At 35.8% G+C, this 18466-nt stretch overlaps 1 protein-coding gene and 1 long non-coding RNA gene across 4 annotated transcripts in view; both read right to left on the bottom strand.

Moving 5' to 3' along the window:
* Positions 1-4711: 4711 nt before the first annotated feature.
* Positions 4712-10593, bottom strand: LOC137615180 (uncharacterized). Its single transcript, XR_011039188.1, has 2 exons — positions 10543-10593; positions 4712-4821 (listed from the first exon to the last, which is right to left on the bottom strand). It is a non-coding gene; the product is annotated as an uncharacterized lncRNA (long non-coding RNA).
* A 2455-nt stretch (positions 10594-13048) lies between these two features.
* The window catches only part of LOC137615187 (transmembrane protein 254-like), a 20544-nt gene continuing 15126 nt past the window's right edge, over positions 13049-18466 (bottom strand). For 2 of the 3 annotated variants that reach the window (XM_068344834.1, XM_068344843.1), the window contains exon 4: positions 15842-16085. In XM_068344834.1, coding sequence (XP_068200935.1) covers positions 15896-16085 — 190 coding nt within the window. In that variant the 3' untranslated portion in view covers positions 15842-15895. Of the gene's footprint in view, positions 13294-15841; positions 16086-18466 lie in introns of those variants that run through there. The other variant, XM_068344850.1, reaches the window with a different exon arrangement.

An 18466-nucleotide genomic window follows, 5' to 3' on the forward strand; every position in this document is an offset into this window, starting at 1 on the left:
CAAGATACAACGCACGTAGTACCTTTTAAAGCTCCATCCACACGACAGAACATTGTTCGGTGAACTTGGTTTCTCATCGAACAAAGTTCATTAAAGGTTTTTATACTAGCGACCAAATGGTGACAGTAGAGCAGGTTAAGCCTGCTGACAGCAGCAAGAGTGATTGATGTACGAGAAACGAGAAAATGTTAAGCCTTTCTCGCATAAAAAAAAATGCTCTTATGTATTGTTATTGCTGTGCGCGCACTTGAAAAAAAAAGTAAAATCGGGTTTATAGCGTGTTTGCAAAGATGCAAAGTGAATTAGTACTATTTTCATAAATTACAGTAGTGACTTCAAGTAAGTATCTGCCAACATATTGCAACTATACAGAACTTCAATACACATTACAGCAAGAATGTCCATGCAGAGTTTTTAAGTTTCTATCCGAAACTTTGCCGAGAGATCTATTAATTCCTGAAAAAAATGAAAATTCTTAAGACTTGCTAATTAGCCACATTTCTCGTCTACGTTCATGCGGAAAAATGCTAGTTTCCGCTTAGAATCTTCAATAGAATAAAAAGAACCAGATTATTATAGAAATGCTGTAACTCATGCATCACAATATCTATTAACATCGGCCCTCACATCCCAAAGGCCGAAAGGATGTTTATACACCTATAAAGTTTGAAGTTTACTCACAGGCCTAATAAAACTATGTTCAAACGCAGAAGATAAAGAAAACATAGGCATTGGTGAAAAACTCTTTGCACATCAGAATCATATCTCCCCAGTCTTCATCAGAAAAACACACCTCGTTACTTCAGTAATCATATGAAAAACCCAGGACCTACAGACCTCTTTTCTGTAGCTCTTTGAAGAACCTATATCAAACTTTGCTGGGTGCATCAATGCTTCCGTCACCTATATCAATTTAAAGGTGAGGATGGGGCTTCAAGGTGTGCCCACATTGACGAACAGTCTCCGCCGAATACCAATTGTTACCAGTTAATAGGAAGCAGAAAGAAACCGATGTCAAGAAAGAGCACCAAGTGGTGTGTGTGACAGTGCCAGTGTTCTTAGAGTGAGCTTCGGACACTCCTCCAGAGGTGGAGAGCCATGATGGACGGAGTTCGACAAGTTTACCGGATTAACTAACTTTTGGAAACCTAGGTTCCACCTTCCCTGTAAACATGGATTAATGTAATCCAGTTACAGAGGAAAGCATACTTTGGTATAGAAGTGGCTTTGTTGTTAATCAAACTTTGGCAGAACAGACTTATAAAACAAAGCAAATGTTTACAAAGACAAAGGCAAATGAAAGTGCAGCAGCAATTAAAACTTTCGAGAAATGGATTGCCCGTTACTGGTTTACAATTCAAATCGATTTAGTCCCATTCTGGGTCAATACAAGTGTTTAATGCATATTGGAGAAAAAGTCGGAGAGTGGTACACAACACACTTTCACACTCAAATCCTGTAGTTCCGATGGTATAACAAGACATTCTTCTTGATCGTGACAATACATAATTCTTTCTCTACAAGAATAAAAAACAACTGAACTTTTTATCTAAATCAAAAATTTGATTTACTGAACATTACATGTCCGAAATTTGACCACTTAGTTTTTTCTTGGAATACAGGATATATATTGCACATTAACAGCATAATAATTTCAATGATAGCCTAGTGCTCTGTAATGCATATATTTTATGTACCCTCCAGACGTGCTTCTGGTAAAATGCTTCTCCTCATACACTTGTTCTGCCAAATTGTAATATGTTTTTGATTAAGTGAAGCCCATTGGTATCAGGTTAGACAGATTTATAACCAATTTGAGGTGCCTTTAAGCCTTTCCATGCACCATTCCCTTGTTCTTGAATGGTCAGGAATAAAGTTGCACAATATTTGAACATTATATTTCATGGTGGACTATGGTTATGATGCACCCTACTAAGCCGACAACCACTTCCAAGTTCTCTAGCAGACTATATAGAGATAGATGACAAGTTGTCAGTGGACATCAGCTTTGGACCGTGTCGTCTGGTCTTTGCAAACCTAGTATTAACCCTGGTAGTCTTCACCTAGTACTACAGTACCATATAAACTCTGAAAAGCCTATGATGTCAATGATTGTGGGTATATTCACAGTACGTTGCTGGTCGACCTGTTCGGGAGCACTCCCGCTGCTACAGCTTGATCCACGATACTGAATGACCACCCGCTCGCCACCACCACACCACGCCCCCGTCACACGACAGACTTCAAACCACCGAACAAACAACCCACATACAGGCAATCCTTTGCTTCAGATAGGGTAACACTTTGTCAGACACCTTGAGTACACACACCTTGAGTAGGGCGTTATGAGATTCTGAAGCAGTTTGAATGCCCAAAACTAAGTCAGTCAGCGCCAATATGACTATATTCATAAAACTGATAAGAGATTTTACTTATAAAATTACATGCACAGCTCTAGGCATGCACAATCTAGGCACTCTGTTTGCCAATTACAACCTCACTATGCCAGTTTTAATAATCAAATCTTGTTTCTGCATGTCTAAAGTCTCAATTTTCAAATATTTATAATTAGAAATTTCAACAATACCCATTATGGAAAATCTTACCATTAGCACTTGTGTATTAGCGTATGCCGTAGCCTGTAGCGCAGTTTTAAATTTATCCCATAACTGTATATTTTAAAACTAATGGAGTTACCTGCTCAGTCTGAGATACATGCAGCACTACCATCCTAGAGTTTAAATCCAATAATATAAAGCCTAAAACTCCAGCAACAAGTTAATCTGGTAAAGGCATGAATAAACCATTGTGGAATACCTCGAATTATAATCAACTGTGTTTTAATTTTACCTTTAATTATAATAAACTGTTATTAATTTTCTATCAACTGTTCGAACTATTCTAAGCCATTTGTTAGAGTGATAAACTAGTCACATGGAACAAGTAGTTATGTCTCAAGAGTGGAATATTACATTGTTACCAGTATGTATGCAAGGAAAATTACATATTTAAAAATGTGTTACCCTGAAACATCTAATTACTTTCCCTTCTAATTAAAAAAGCCCAAGGTAGTGTCAAGAGATTAATAGAAAACTCAACCTAATAAGACTCATGGTTATCAAAATGGGGAACAGGGATTTTTTTTTTTTTTTAAATATAAAAAATAAAGTAGTCTCAGATTACTAGATACTTTTATTTTAATCAGACGCCCGTATGGTATCTTAAGTGTTAAAAATGGGTAACTTCAGTAAAAAAAAAAAAAAGTGCGTTAATAAATATCTATATCAGACATGGCAAAAAACAGACAAAATGCAGACCACAATCAAATTTTTAGGAGAGTAGCCTAGTACTGTATGAAAATCTTCAGTAAAAGACGCTAGCGGATATAAAATTATAAAAATATACTAGACTTGGAGTATACAAACTTATTATTCAAAAGATCCTTTGGCAAGAAGACACATGGTTACTGACAATTCTAGCCAACCAGTTTAGGAGATTTAATTTTCTGGTAATGAGTACACTTCGAATACTATTTAAGCATTATATTAGTACCCATGTAGTGTATGTACTACTTGGCATGCTATCTTGATAAAACTATATTTTCCCGCTCTATTCCTTGTTTATATCTTCGAAAACAGCTCATTACTGATTTTGTTCAAAAGTAAAAATTGCAAATATATTCAGAAGTTTATGCATAAAAACATACAAATATGGTTAACTTATAGCTTTGAAAAAGATTTACAATAAAATTTAATCTCTTTCAAGCAAAAACAGTTATAACTTTAGATTGTCAAGGAAATTGCACATCTGTCATTTAAAAATAATATGCTTGCCATGCCATTAAAAATCTACACATGGCATACATTACAAACCTACAAGACTGAAAATACAAAACATGGAAAATACACAAGACATTGAAAGAACATTAAAAATCTGTACTGATCAAGTGCATGTAATTTAATGACATTCAAAGCTTAAAAAAACCTTTATACTTTTGCAATGTACACAATAGTGCCATCAAAACACTATCTTTTTATGACTATATGACACTAGTTCACTCTGGCAGCAAGACAGTTCTGTCTCATTGACAAAAGCCTCCATGGGAGATTTGTTGAATAAATAAGTTGGTTCCTCATAGATTTCCAAGCCGACTGAGCTTTTAAAGTCTCTAGTATGGAACTCTTAAGATAATGTTGTGGTCGGCAAGACCCCCCAATATGTTCCGGGTAGATAAGCAAGCCCCTTCAGAGTTTGAAAGCTAGTCCGACAGAAAAATCAGACCGGTTGAGCGTCCCTTCGCAAGAATCTCTTAGGAGTTCTTGCCCCATAAAGCCTCAGCTGGAACACTAGTATGGCCTGGAAGAGCATGTCAGAAGTAGCTGCCACTGCTCCATCAAGCCATGTTAAGCAAAGTGTGAACTCTACTATCTTGCACAGGGACCACCTTAAAGATTCGTGGCAAGTTCTGTTCTTATCCTGAAATTTGAATCTTCAAATTTGGCCATTTATGGGTGACAAAGATAGTTTCGTTGTCTATATAGAAAGCCGGCCTGCACTATGCATGTAAATCCTTTAAACTTTTTTCCAAGGTCCTGAAGATTTACTTAGATGTTCAGTTCATTAGATTATTCCTTAGTTTCTCATCTTCGTGGAAGCCTTCCATTATATTTTTTTGCTCGAACTAGGTTGCCCAAGGGCAAAGATGCACACGTTGTGTTCATCTAATGCACTGACCGAGCCAAGATATCGCTGAAGAATTCTGTCCGCCCGGCAGATAGCTCAAGAACTCTCGTAGGAGGCCCAACACGCATGTGTTCACATCTGAAAAGTAAGATATTAAAATTAATGCAAGTGAAACTTTAAAAAATTCTGAAATCATGAGTATACTTCAACAAATGTAAAATAATGAGTATACTTCAACAAATGTAATAAGTTTAATTTAGAAATAGTTTACAAACACGAAGGTTATCAAAAAACTGTTAGGATTGATATAAATCTTTCGAGTTGTCAAAAAAATTTGGGATTTAATATAAACCTTCCGAAGTTTTATTTTTTTCAGTCTTCAAAGCAATCATTAAATAGGAGTCCCAATTCTATGTTGATATGGAGATTAATAGAAGAAATGGAGAAGGCTGGTGAGAATAGCTAAATTGTCCATGTATAATTTCAGAAAGTTTAATACAGGGTCAGTCAAAATGATCTGACATATGGGTTTAATGATAGGCTAATAAAGTGAAGAAACAAAAGTTTATTTTTGAAAGTACATATGCCATTTTGTTTTGCTTCTTAATTACTTTCGTTTCTTTTTCAGTTGCTGCCATGAATTGGACCGGTGAGCATCTTTCTTTCATTGAGGAAAACTTTATAAAAACAAACTGACTGCAACAACGTGCGTTCCGTTTGCACTTCAATCTTTGTAGACATTATACCGTACCAGCTCGAAACTCTTTGTAGACATTATACCGTACCAGCTCGAAACACTATCTAATGGAAACTACTTCAGAGCTACTGAATCTACATGAAACTAAAATAAACTGGCCGACCTCGCACTGCCAGAACTCGGCAGAAAATGTGGCAGTGGTAAGAGCTTCAGTTCAACAGTCTCCAATCCGTTCGACATTCAAATGCGCCCAGGCTTTTAGGCTTTCCGAAAGAAGTTTGAAGAATTCTTCACAATGATCTTCAAATGCATCCATACAAAATGCTGTTGACACAGGAACTCTGCGAAAGACACTGAAACACACAGCATTGTGTTTGGAAATTCAACAACATGAACCCATGCAGCAGTTGTGTTCCATGACGAGGCACATTTTCACCCGTATGGCGCAGTGAATAAGCAAAACTTCAGATACTGGGCCGAGAACCCTCGTGAGTTGCACGAACAGCATCATCCTCGGGTGACCGTATGGTGTGCTGTGGCAGAATTTGGTATATGGGGTCCGTACTTCTTCAAAGAAAGTTACAGTGACTGAACTGATCGATATTGTGAGATGAGAAGAGACTTCAGACCAAAATTGAATATGCTCCACGATAGGGACAATGTTTGGTTTCAACAGGAAGAAACAGCCCACACTTCTCGACGTGGGATGGGGATTTTGAGGGAGATGTTCCCTGGTCGTTTTATCTCCTTGCGTGGTGACAAAGGTTGGCCCGCCCATTCACACTAAAATCAGCAAGATTTTTTTCTCTTTGGATACCTCAAGTCAAAGGTTTTAAAGTAATTGCCCTCGATCTAACAACTTTAGAGATGCAATTCGTCAAGAAATTACTGCCATTCCACATGAAATGACCCGCCAAGTTATAGAAGACTTTCGTGAACGCCTTAGACAGTGTGGACACCAATGGATCTCATTTAACAGAATTAATTTTTAAGACTATAAAACAGAATGGCATTATATGTACTTTTCAAAAATAAAAACTTTGTTTCTTTTCTTTACTTTTCTTTTATTAAACCTACAAGTGTCAGATAATTATGCCTGACCCTGTATTAATAAACAACCTTAGTATGATTGTCTACCCCATTGTCCCATGGAAAAGGAGGAAATGAAAAATCCCTTTGTAAAACAGGCAATTAAACTAGATTATGAGCCTAAGTTTGCCTGATACAAATGCTGCAAACTGAGAAGTCTATGCAGAATTTAAGGTCTACCTAGACCTTGATTGGCTGAACAACCACTTAACCCCAGGTTATTTGGAATTTTCCAACCCTTAACCCCCAGGGGTATTTTTTTTTCAAGTTAAGGAAAGAAACATTACAATCAGACATATCAGGCAGGATGTCCCGGATCATAGCATCATACTAACAAAGACGAGGTTGCCGAGAGAAAGCAGACTTAAAATTAAGAAAAAACCTTCGGAGATATCTAAGACTGCCGAAGAGGAACAAGTTCTTGCGACAATTTAAGACTTTCAATCTATCTGTTCCCTGTACAGAGAACCCAAAGGCAGGAGACATTGAAAAGAAATATGCTGGTTGAGACAGAGGCAGGAGAAAATAAAAAAAAACTGACAGACTACTAGAGCCGAACCAATCTTAAGTATGGTGGCTAAAGACTTAAAAAGACAACAAAGTTTTTTTGGGAAAATTCTCATTACTGTTAAACCAAATTTGGATATTACTTATATTTGAGACAATTTGAGGATTAAAGAAAAGATTAACTAAGAGAAATATTTGCAGATTAATATTGTTCCTCATGGTTTATCCCAAGGATAACGCTACCATGTTTATCCGATTATATTTTGTTAATGCATTGTGGGTCAAGATGCCTGATCATGTTTTGTTTTTGGTTATGAATTAAGGGTACACTAGAAATACCAACACTAGTGGTTTTTCAATATCAAATCAAATAAGACTTCAAAATCCATCTGTCCTCTACACGCAATTGTTTTTCAGACCTACAGTAGTAGTTGCAACTTATGTTGAGATTATTAGAAGTTTGTATGGATATAACTCCATATGTAGGGAATAGTATTCTGCATGAACATTCAGGGCCCAACATTCTATATCTTTCACCTTTATTTTCAGTACATTAACTTCAATAATCTTAAGTTTCATTAATAATTTTAGTTAAAAAGGTTGGGATAGACATTTAGTCTGGTCCTTGTGAATTTAAGCCAAGTCTGCTCAAAAAGATGGTGTGTGAAGCTATTAACTAATAGGAGTTTATTAGCACACTATTTTTAAATTTAAAATTTATGCCAAAACACTAGCCACTGGGGCCACGTGCATAGCGAAAGTCTGCTAGCTAGCACATAGCAACGAGAGTTAAGATCTTGAGCGAAGCGAGCAAGTGGCAGAGGAAAACCCTTTAGGTAAATCCATTAATCTAGCCAAATAGATAGTCATGTTCTTCCTACTCCCTATCTTAATTTTATGCAATTCCAACCATGATTACTGGGGTAAACCGTTTTAGCTTTTGGACAAAGAATTGTGTGTAACATTAGTGGGGAAACTATGGTTCCGAATAAGGATATGCCAAAAAGATGTGCAGCAAAAGTCCGAAATACTATATAAACAAGATATCCAGTTGTGATAAATAAAATGCAATATAAACACTAACCAGTTTGAAAGTTATATGGTTCATTGTCTAAAATCTAAAGCATCTCTATTCTCCAAGATTCACCTCGCGTCCTAATGGTTTCGCTCCGCCGTGGCTCGCTTCGCTCATAATTATACAATTTCACTGCAATGTTCTGGCAATCTGTATATAGGGGTATTGTGCAGGCCAGCCATGAGAACTGCTATATCCAGAATATTTTTCACATGAACAACAGCTATTCACTGAACGGAGCATTTTAGATTCAGTTGCCTACAGATTAAGACCTTTTGAAGACTTCCTTATGGTTGTTAAAATGAAGGAATGGGTGGAAAAGAAGGGGGTAATGTAGAACATAAGGGAGCTTCTGCATAAATATATGGATGCTAACAATTCAGTCAGGTAATGATAACTTCTTACAAAAATTAAACTTAAAAAAGCAAACTTTTGTAATGCATGCGCAATGCCAATAACAGACCCCCAATTAAAAAAAATCTAGTAAAGAAAATACTACCAAATTTTAATAGATTGATCAATATGCAGGTTATGCCCAGCCCCCATTAGACAACACCAAACTAAACACCACTTCTATTGATTCCAGGAAATTCTAGGCCACTGATGTCACAAGTTTTATCCGTTGCGATTACTATGGTGAATAATATGAAATAAGGGAAAATGTCACTATCAAGGTTAAGGAAAAGAATACTGGTAATTGAATTAAATAATGCATTAGAAAAATCGACAACAAAAGTTAACACTCGCGTAGGCATTCCAGTTCTATGCACAAGGTAAAATTCAAATGGAAATTTGATCTTTACTGACAAACCGAGGAAGCGGCAAAATGATTCAGACAATAGTTGCCAACGAAGACTAGGAAAATAGTTTAAAAAAGTAGACAATGTATACAATGAAGATAAATATATTTGGTTCAAAAATATTTGTCTGGACCATATCCAAAACATAAAAACAATCCCAAACATTTAAGTGGTATTAAAGCAACAAAGCAGGTGGGACTACCCACTACTTTTTGAGATGTGCCCCTGAAGTTCAGGAGGCTATTCATGATATTTGTGACTATGGTGCAACGAGATCTTATATACAGGCGAGACTAACCATTACTTTTTTAGGTAATCTCAGGAATTTTAGGTAATCTCAGGAATTTTAGGTAATCTCAGGAATTTTAGGTAATCTCAGGAATTTTAGGTAATCTCAGGAATTTTAGGTAATCTCAGGAATTTTAGGTAATCTCAGGAATTTTAGGTAATCTCAGGAATTTTAGGTAATCTCAGGAATTTTAGGTAATCTCAGGAATTTTAGGTAATCTCAGGAATTTTAGGTAATCTCAGGAAGTTCAGAAGGCCATTATGAAATCTTGCGACATGTGAAGGTACTTAAAAGTTGCAGGTACCACGTAATCACCTACCACTTAAGTAAGGCCATCTGGAAAATTTATTGCATTTTAAGACTAGTGATAAATTATGTGAAAAGTGTTGAGAAAAAAAAAATAGATTATGTAATTCGCAACAGTGTGTATAAACTACTAACTTTAACCAAATGACAACAAACAACAGTGAATAGCCTACACGAAATTTCTAAGAAATTTCTGAATTTTAAAGCCCAGCAGAAAATATTGAACATGGATGCTATGGATGTCTAGCTGTATAAACATTTACAATTTGTTGATAGTACCCCTATTAAAGTTAGAGAATTTTAGAAATATTTGGACAGACTAGCATTAACTGAATCATACCCCTATTCAAGTTCTAGAATTTTAGAAATATTTGAACAAGCTGGATCGCTACATTCACCACTTTCACTTTCTAAGAAATAGCAGGTCTGGTAGAGATGTCTAACTCTTCAAGATTTTATAAAGATAATAAAAAGAGCTAGTTTGAAGAGCTTCGAGTGCTTTGACACTGACTATTCAATGTTTAAAACAAAAGTATGCATTGAAGTAATGAAAGCTTTTGAACGAACATTATAAAATGACAGTTGTCCTTTAGAGAAACTCCCCTACTGTGTAAGACAAGAAAAATCCCTTAAACACCAGTACAACCTTACTACCAACTAAAAAGCTCTGACCAGAAGGTATTATCAAATGCCGAATAACTATGCCCGGCCAAAATCATCCATTCTGGCAGAAAAAAAAATCGACACGTGTCAACACTTCCAAAATAATTTGCCCGATCTGCACCAACAGTTCCAAAACCACTTGAAAGGTTAAAAGACTAGTAATGAATGACAGAAGCAAGGAACAAGAACATTGCCCTGCAAGCAGAATAGTGACATGTACATATGATACAATGCCAAAGACCCCTCTCGACCTAAGCTAGGACCAAGGAGGGCCAGGCAATGATTTCCGATAACTCTGGGACCTATAGGATCCCCCCCTCCTTAATACACAAGGAAGGGGAGATTACAAATGCATACTTAATTATATTAATTACTTCTTGGCCTTAAAAACACAACAAAGTACACAGAAACCTTAATATAAGCCAACACTTACCGTATTATATTTCATATCAAATCTTTTCCATCGGCACTTCAACATACAACTAACTACATAGTTAAACATGTCTTCCGTCTTGCCTTCGCTCCTGACGTAACAAGGATAACGAAGCAGACATTCTAATTTCCTAGTTGAGGGTCTGCTTTAGTGTCCTTGTATATGCAGTGGCGTCATCTACACTCAAAAATTAAAACCACTCGTCTTTGATGACCTGTGACATTAACTCTCAAGAAACCGCTGTAAAGTCACAAATTTCTATCGATTTACAATTTCATAAAACTTAAAATTGCAAGAAATAGACAAGTTCCGTCACTGCGTTGATAAACTGTACAATAATCATAGTTGAATAAACTTTGACTAAAAAACAACAACTGTTATTGGTCCATGTCTTTCTTCCTTTGAATTTATTTCATAAGTTTGTAATATACTTTGCCAATCTTGATAAACACATTTGGCAAGTTATAGTCTTAGTCTATATGCCTGTTTATCTATTATTTAACTACGATCACGGGAGAGAGAGAGAGAGAGAGAGAGAGAGAGAGAGAGAGAGAGAGAGAGAGAGAGAGAGAGACTTATTATCGCAATGTCCTTTTTTGCCACATATTATTCTTTATGAAATTCTAAGGTATTCTAAGTTACTTTCATGTTGAGACCATAGTTTCGTTGCTTGGATCAAAGAGAAAATACAAAGTGATATTACAAAATATCTGCAATATCATTACTCTGAAATATTGAAGTAATCTACCCGCAAAGGTATTATATTGTCTGCATTATTCCAAGATTATGATTTTAAAACGTGTTATTACTGTGAAGGTATTGTGACAATTTGTATGAATTAATGCCGATAGAGATAGTATGTTATTTAATTTCTATAGATTTACGATATGCATTAAGAATGACAGTCACAGAAAATTGCTACACATCGCGCAGCCAATGAATCATGTCGACACGAGAATGGTTACAGATGGTTTCAAGTTATTGGAGCTAAGATACATCTCTACTGTAGGTTCTAGAGCTTTCAAATATGTGGCCCCAAGATTATATAACAAGCTTCCACCAGACATCCGAAAGCCACCTGATATTAAGGGTTTTAAGAAGCTGAAGCCTTTCTTGTTTTTTAAGTGTTTCAATAATGTGGATTTGACAATTAACGCGGAATACGTTTTATGAGACTCTAATGCCTAAGATTGTATGCCAGAAACAGATCTTGTAGTCCTGTAGGGCACAGGGTTTCTATGAGTGTTAGGACCAGGAAAAACAGCCATAAGAGTTTTAGATAACAAATGTTTTGATCAATCACAGACCTTCACCAGTCCTGGAATTTCTGTGTCTCTTTTCATTGGCATTTTATCCAGCTGCTATTTTAGACATTTCCTCGATTGACTGGTAGGAATAATTGGGTTTTCAATAGACCATTATTTAATGGATACTACGAATTAAGTGTGTAAGTATCTGGTTTATGGTTATTCAACGCAAGGTAAAGAGAAGTAAACCAGGTATTTGCGGCCACGCCTCTTCCTGGTAAGTGACGTCAGTATGATTTTCAACATGATTGGAAGTGTAACTACCGTAGACTTTATACCAATATCGTTGGGAAAATTACTGTAGAAAACCATTGATGGTACCTTAAAGTAAATCGATCGTTACTGATTCAAAGATTCGGTAGGTCACATATTGGAATGAAAACAGCTCGGTAGATCACATATAGGAAGATCACCGATAAAAGAATATTTACCTCTAGTAATTATTGTGGCTGAGTCTGGATGAGAGACTTTGATATCAGAAATGGCTTCAAATATAATCAAATCCTTGTGGACTTGACGACTGCCGACGACATTGCAGAGGTTTAGTAAAATCTTGATATTGGTACTAACAAACAGCAAAACACTCTAAGAAATGGAATGCACATAATGAGAGAGAGAGAGAGAGAGAGAGAGAGAGAGAGAGAGAGAGAGAGAGAGAGAGAGAGAGAGATTAATATTGAAAAATCCTTCTAAAAATAAAAGAATCATCAAGTAATGAATAGAAACGGTGGGGCAAGGAGAATGATTCATGAAACAAGCAAAATAAACCAAGGGAAATTTATATGGAATGGACTTTGACATTACTATTGTAGTTTCTAGTTACGCTCTTAACTTGAGGGCTGCTTTTCTGGTCCTATACTGCAAGGGAATCTTACTCTCTACAGGAACTTTGCGTTAATTTTATCCTATACATTCTTAGGTATTTAGCATTTCACAACGTATATTGCACGTTTATTGTCAAATCCACTTCATTGAAGCACTTAATTTTCTTCTTGAAAGCATTATTATCTGAGAGGGTCTTTGCCCAAAAGTACTACTATAGTCTCAGGTGAGTTTCAGCAAAGAAAGATTTCCATTCGAAATTTAATTGAATACTTGATAGGGCATAGTCACTGTCCCTTGCCTCTGCCTTTCATGAGCGGTCTTTAAACCTTTAAATAGTCCCCAAAAATCTTAACCAGGTTTAATAAAAACATATCAATAGTTAATAAATTTACTGAAAGAAAATACGCCTTGAATAGATATTTTTTTTTCTTATTTTTTAAACTTTCTAACCATCCCCCTTTCAGGCAACGGCCAGATGAGATAACAGAGAGATATAATACCGACGACCAAAACCTGCGACATCCATTTCAAGGTCGTCAGAGTCGTCAGTCTCAGTTTGTAGCAATAGTAGAAGGCGACGAACACCTCAATAATGTGTAACGACATCACAGGAACAAAGCTGGGAAAGTGAGAGAGAAGAAAAAGGTTACTGGCCGTGTTATGGCAGTCTTTCAAAAAGAAATTTCAGTGATAGAAATAGCTTGAGATTACACATGATCAGCATTGATCTGACTATTGCCAACAGCTAATGATATCCAAGAAACTGAGTAAAATATTTATATTGCTACTGAAATATAGCAAAAATATTCAAGCAGGCCCTATAAACCCCTGTCCACACGATCGAGCATGCCCGACGGGCAAACAGTGATACCAGACCACAATAGTTAGTAAGAATGAGGGTTAAAGACGTCAGAAGCGGGAAAACCACAGACAGGGATCTGGCATCATACAGTGTTGCCATATCCCTGCCTTTAGTTTTCCCGCTTCTGACGTCATTAACCCTCATATAACTATTGTGGCCTGGTATCACTGTTTGCCCGTCGGGCATGCTCGATCGCGTGGACAGGGCTTTAGGGGTTAGTGTCATGGCAGTCTTTCCCCCCAAAATTTCAGTGATAGAAATAATTGAGATAGTACAGAATCAGCATTGACCTGACTATTGCCAATGGCTGATGACATCCAAGAAACTGAGAAAATCTTGATATTGTTACTTAAATACAGCAAAAATATTAAAGCAGGTCCTATTAAGGATTAGTGTTATGACATCTTTCAAAAATAGATTTCAGTGATAGTAATAGCTTGAGAAAACCGAAGATCAGCATTGATCTGATCATTGCCAATGTCTGATGGCATCCGAGAAGCTGAGTAAAATATTTTTATTGCTACTGAAATATAGCAAAAATATACAAGCAGGCTCTTTTAGGGATCAGTGTTATGGAACTCTTTCAAAAAGAAATTTCAGAGATAGAAATTGATAGAAATAGCTTGAGATAATACAGGATCAGCATTGATCTGACTATTGCTAAAGGATGATGATATCCAAGAAACCGAGTAGATTTTGATATTGCTACTTATATACAGTAAACATATTCAAACAGGTCCTTTTAAGGATTAGTGTTATGGCACTTTCAAAAAAGATATTTCAGTGATAGAAATAGCTTGATCTGACCATTGCCAACGGCTGATGGCATCCCAGAAGCTGAGAGTAAAATCTTTATATTGCTACTGAAACACAGTAAATATATTCAAGCAGGCCCTATTAAGGATTAGTGTTATGGAACTCTTTCAAAAAGAAATTTCAGTAATAGAAATAGCTTGAGATTACACAATATCAGCATTGATCTGACCATTGCCAACGGCTGATGCCATTCCAGATGCTGAAAAGTCTTGATGTTGCTACTAACATGCAAAAAAAAATATTCCAGGTATTGGAGCACATGTAGGGATATTATTGTTCAAGATTGATTAAAAATTCTTAAATAAAATAAGACATGAAACGGGGAATGTAAATGGAAGGGAGTGATTCATAGAATTTTCAAGAAAATGGGCAAAGAAAAGTTGACGTGGAATATTTCCCCGTGACATAACTGTTATTATCATTATTACTTGCCAAGTTACAACCATAGTTGGAAAAGCAAAATGCTATAAGCTCGAAGGCTCCAACAGGGAAAATAGCCCAGCAAGGAAAGGAAATAAGGGAACTTCAAGAGATGCAATTAACAATTAAAATAAAATATTTTAAGAACAGTAACAACATTACGATAAATCTTTCCCATAAACTTAAAAAAAAAAAAAGAGGAAAAGAAATAAGATAGAATAGCGTGCCCGAGTGTACGCTCAAGCAAGAGAACTTTAACCCAAGACAGTAACAGACCATGGTACAGAGGCTATGGCCCTACCAAAGACTAGAGAGCAATGGTTTGATTTTGGAGTGGCCTTCTCCTAGAAGAGTTGCTAAAGTGTCTCTTCTACCCTAACCAAGAGGAAAGTGGCCACTGAACAATTACAGTGCAGTAGTTAATCCTTTGAGCGAAGATTACCATCAGGTATTTGATTAAAACTTTTTAGAACGTAGTTAAAACTTCTTGTCAGATTCTACTCTTTGGATAAACTATAAAGATTGCATCCGGTGACTTTTTGAGATATACTCAGGACGACAGATAAATTTTTCTAACCTTTCAATAGTTAAAATTTACAGATAAGTAATTGTAAGTTCAACTAAGTTCTAACATTTCAATAGTTAATATTTACAGGTATGTAATTGTAAGTAACTTGTACTGAGTTCTAACCTTTCAATAGTTAATATTTACAGGTATGTAATTGTAAGTAGGTTCAACAAAGTTCTAATCTTTCAATAGTTAAAATTTACAGATATGTAATTGTAAGTTCAGCTAAGTTATAACCTTTCAATAGTTAAAATTTACAGATATGTAATTGTAAGTAAGGTCAACTAAGTGCTAACCTTTCAAAGGTTAAAATTTACATATATGTAATTACAAGTTCAACTAAGTTCTAACCTTTCAATAGTTAAAATGTACAGATATGTAATTGTAAGTAAGTTCAACTAAGTTATAACCTTTGACTAGTTAAAATTTACAGATATGCAATTGTAAGCTCAGCTAAGTTGCTCCTTAAAATAAAAACAAGGATTTGAAAGATAAAACATAATAGGTAACAAATTTACTGAAGAAAACTACACAATATGTAAATCAATCACTTCCTTATTTCTTAAGTTTTTCAGCAATCAGTCTCTCAGGCAAAGGCCGGACGAGATGGCAGAGACATAAATAACCAACAACTGATATCTGCAAGGTCCATTTCAAGGTCGTGAGAGGCGTCAGGCCAAATTTGTAGCAATAGTAGAAACCGACGAACACCTCAATGATGTGTATCGACATCACTGGAACAAAGCTGGGAAGGTGAGAGAGAAGAAAAGTTATTGCCTGATTATTATTATTATTATTATTATTATTATTATTATCATTACTTGCCAAGCTACAACCCTAGTTGGAAAAGCAGGCTGCTTTAAGCCCAGGGGCTCCAACAAGGAAAATAGCCCCGTGAGGAAAGGAAACCAGGAAATAAGAGAATTAGAGTAAAATATTTTAAGAACAGTGACAACATCAAAATAAATGTTTCATATATAAACTATGAAAAACATTAACCAAATAAGAGTAAGATAAATAGATAGTGTGTGACCGAATGTACCCTCAAGCAAGAGAACTCTAACCCAAGATAGTGGAAGACCATTGTACAGAGGCTATGGCACTACCCAAGACTAGGGAACAATAGTTTGATTTTGGAGTGATGTTTATCAATATTCATTTGTCGAATTATTCCACATTCATTTTACATCCTGTTATATTTTGGTGATGAATTTGATTATTCAATGCAATACTGTGCCTCGATGGAACCAATTTTATATATATGAATTGAGGATATAGGGAGTCCAAGGGGATATTTGTGCTTTTAATGGTTTGGTGCCATAAAACAGATTTTGAATTAGCATCCCAATAATTGAAATACAATAGAAAATAACATTTACTATCATACTAATTCATATTGAGTAATATGGAATAGAATTATGGGGATACTAGACAAATGAATAATGTGTGAAGAAATTTAAAGATTAGTATTCCATAATTCTTTAAGATATTTACTCTACGAGTACTACTGATATTTTCTTTTTATATTCAAAGCTTTTTACATAAGTGTCATTAATAAAGAACCCCCCTAAAAAAAAAGAAAAAAAAAACACAAAACAAATATAAACGATGCAAATTCATCCACATTGTTTTTATTATTGACTGATCATACATAATGCTTATTTATCTTATCTGTCGTCTTCAAGAAAAGGGAGAGACGAGGTAAGGTTTGAATGAATTTTAAAATTATTTAGAAGGTTCAAAACGACTTAGAGATTGAAAAAATGAAGTTTGATGTTTCAAATGAGTTAGAATTCACTTACAGTTCCAGAGATTCATAAAATAAACTGAACTTCGAAGGATGACTCGAACGACTAAAATATCATGGCCTAATTACTTGTAGGCCTACCCATATTTGTATTTCATAAAGGTTTGTTTCTACACACAGCTTATCTTCATCCTTACATTTAGAGAGTACTCATATTAAATTCTTTAAATTTTTTATGGTTTTAATAAGGATGATAAGAAATTTACAAGTTATCGGAGGTGTTTTGTGCAGCTTCTCAAGTAATAAAAAAAATGTGATGCGTTTCACACACACACACACACACACACACACAATCAAAATAAATAGTTCAGTGAGATGAACTCTAAATGTTGGTTTACATCTTTCAGAAAACAGTCTGACATTCAAAGTTTTAAAGGTCGCTCATGAATGGCAGGGGCAAGGGCTAGTGACATTGCCCTATCGAGTAGGACAATGCCCTAGAGGCTGACCATATATACATATGATCAGCGCCCGAGTCCCTTCTCCGCCCAAGCTAGGACCAAGGAGGGCCGGGCTATGGATGATGATGACTTAGCAGATAGACCTAGAGGCTCCCACAAACCCCCCATCTTTAGCTCATACGGATAGTGAGGTTGCAGCGACCTAAGAAACCAACGAGTCTTCCTGTAATGTTCACATCTTCGCTGTCCTATGGGGGAAGCTTATATGTCTGCCTCCTGACCACACGCACACACACACACACACACACACAGATTGGCAGGATAGTATCTCTGGACGGGGGCTCTTTGACAATCAGTCATTTCCCACCCTTATCCTCCTGAGTCATTATCAGCCATTGTCTTGGAGCTCAAATTCTTGCGGAAGCTGATCATATGCATATTATGCTCGGTCCTATCTCTTGCCTTTGCAACTTGTGTCAACCTTTAAACCTTTTAAAAAGATTAAATAATGCAAATTAATTTGACTAATTCATTTTGAATGTCTAAAAAACTTCTCTTTATCATGAATATTCATTTAAGTAAAATTGCTATAATTATTGCTATCTGAGATAATGATCAACGCGAGTGTTGTAATGAATTGGAGGTTAAAGCCCTTGCTTCAGCTAGAACAGATTTTTAATTGAAGACTTTACTGCTGCCAATATAGGCTATTAATTTGGTCGTATTTTATTCATAAAATACATAAGAACTGATCAATTAGGTAGTGGCTACTTATAAAGCCATGAAACTAATAATTACGATGAATGCTTTTAGCACTAAAGAAACAGTTGTTTGGTGAATACCTGTCAAGAATAATTTAAATTTATTCAGGTTTATAGAACGATAATTTCTTCTTACATTAGGGCACAGAAAAGTCAA

Source organism: Palaemon carinicauda, chromosome 2 (genome assembly GCF_036898095.1).
Source record: "Palaemon carinicauda isolate YSFRI2023 chromosome 2, ASM3689809v2, whole genome shotgun sequence".
Taxonomy (NCBI): domain Eukaryota; kingdom Metazoa; phylum Arthropoda; class Malacostraca; order Decapoda; family Palaemonidae; genus Palaemon; species Palaemon carinicauda.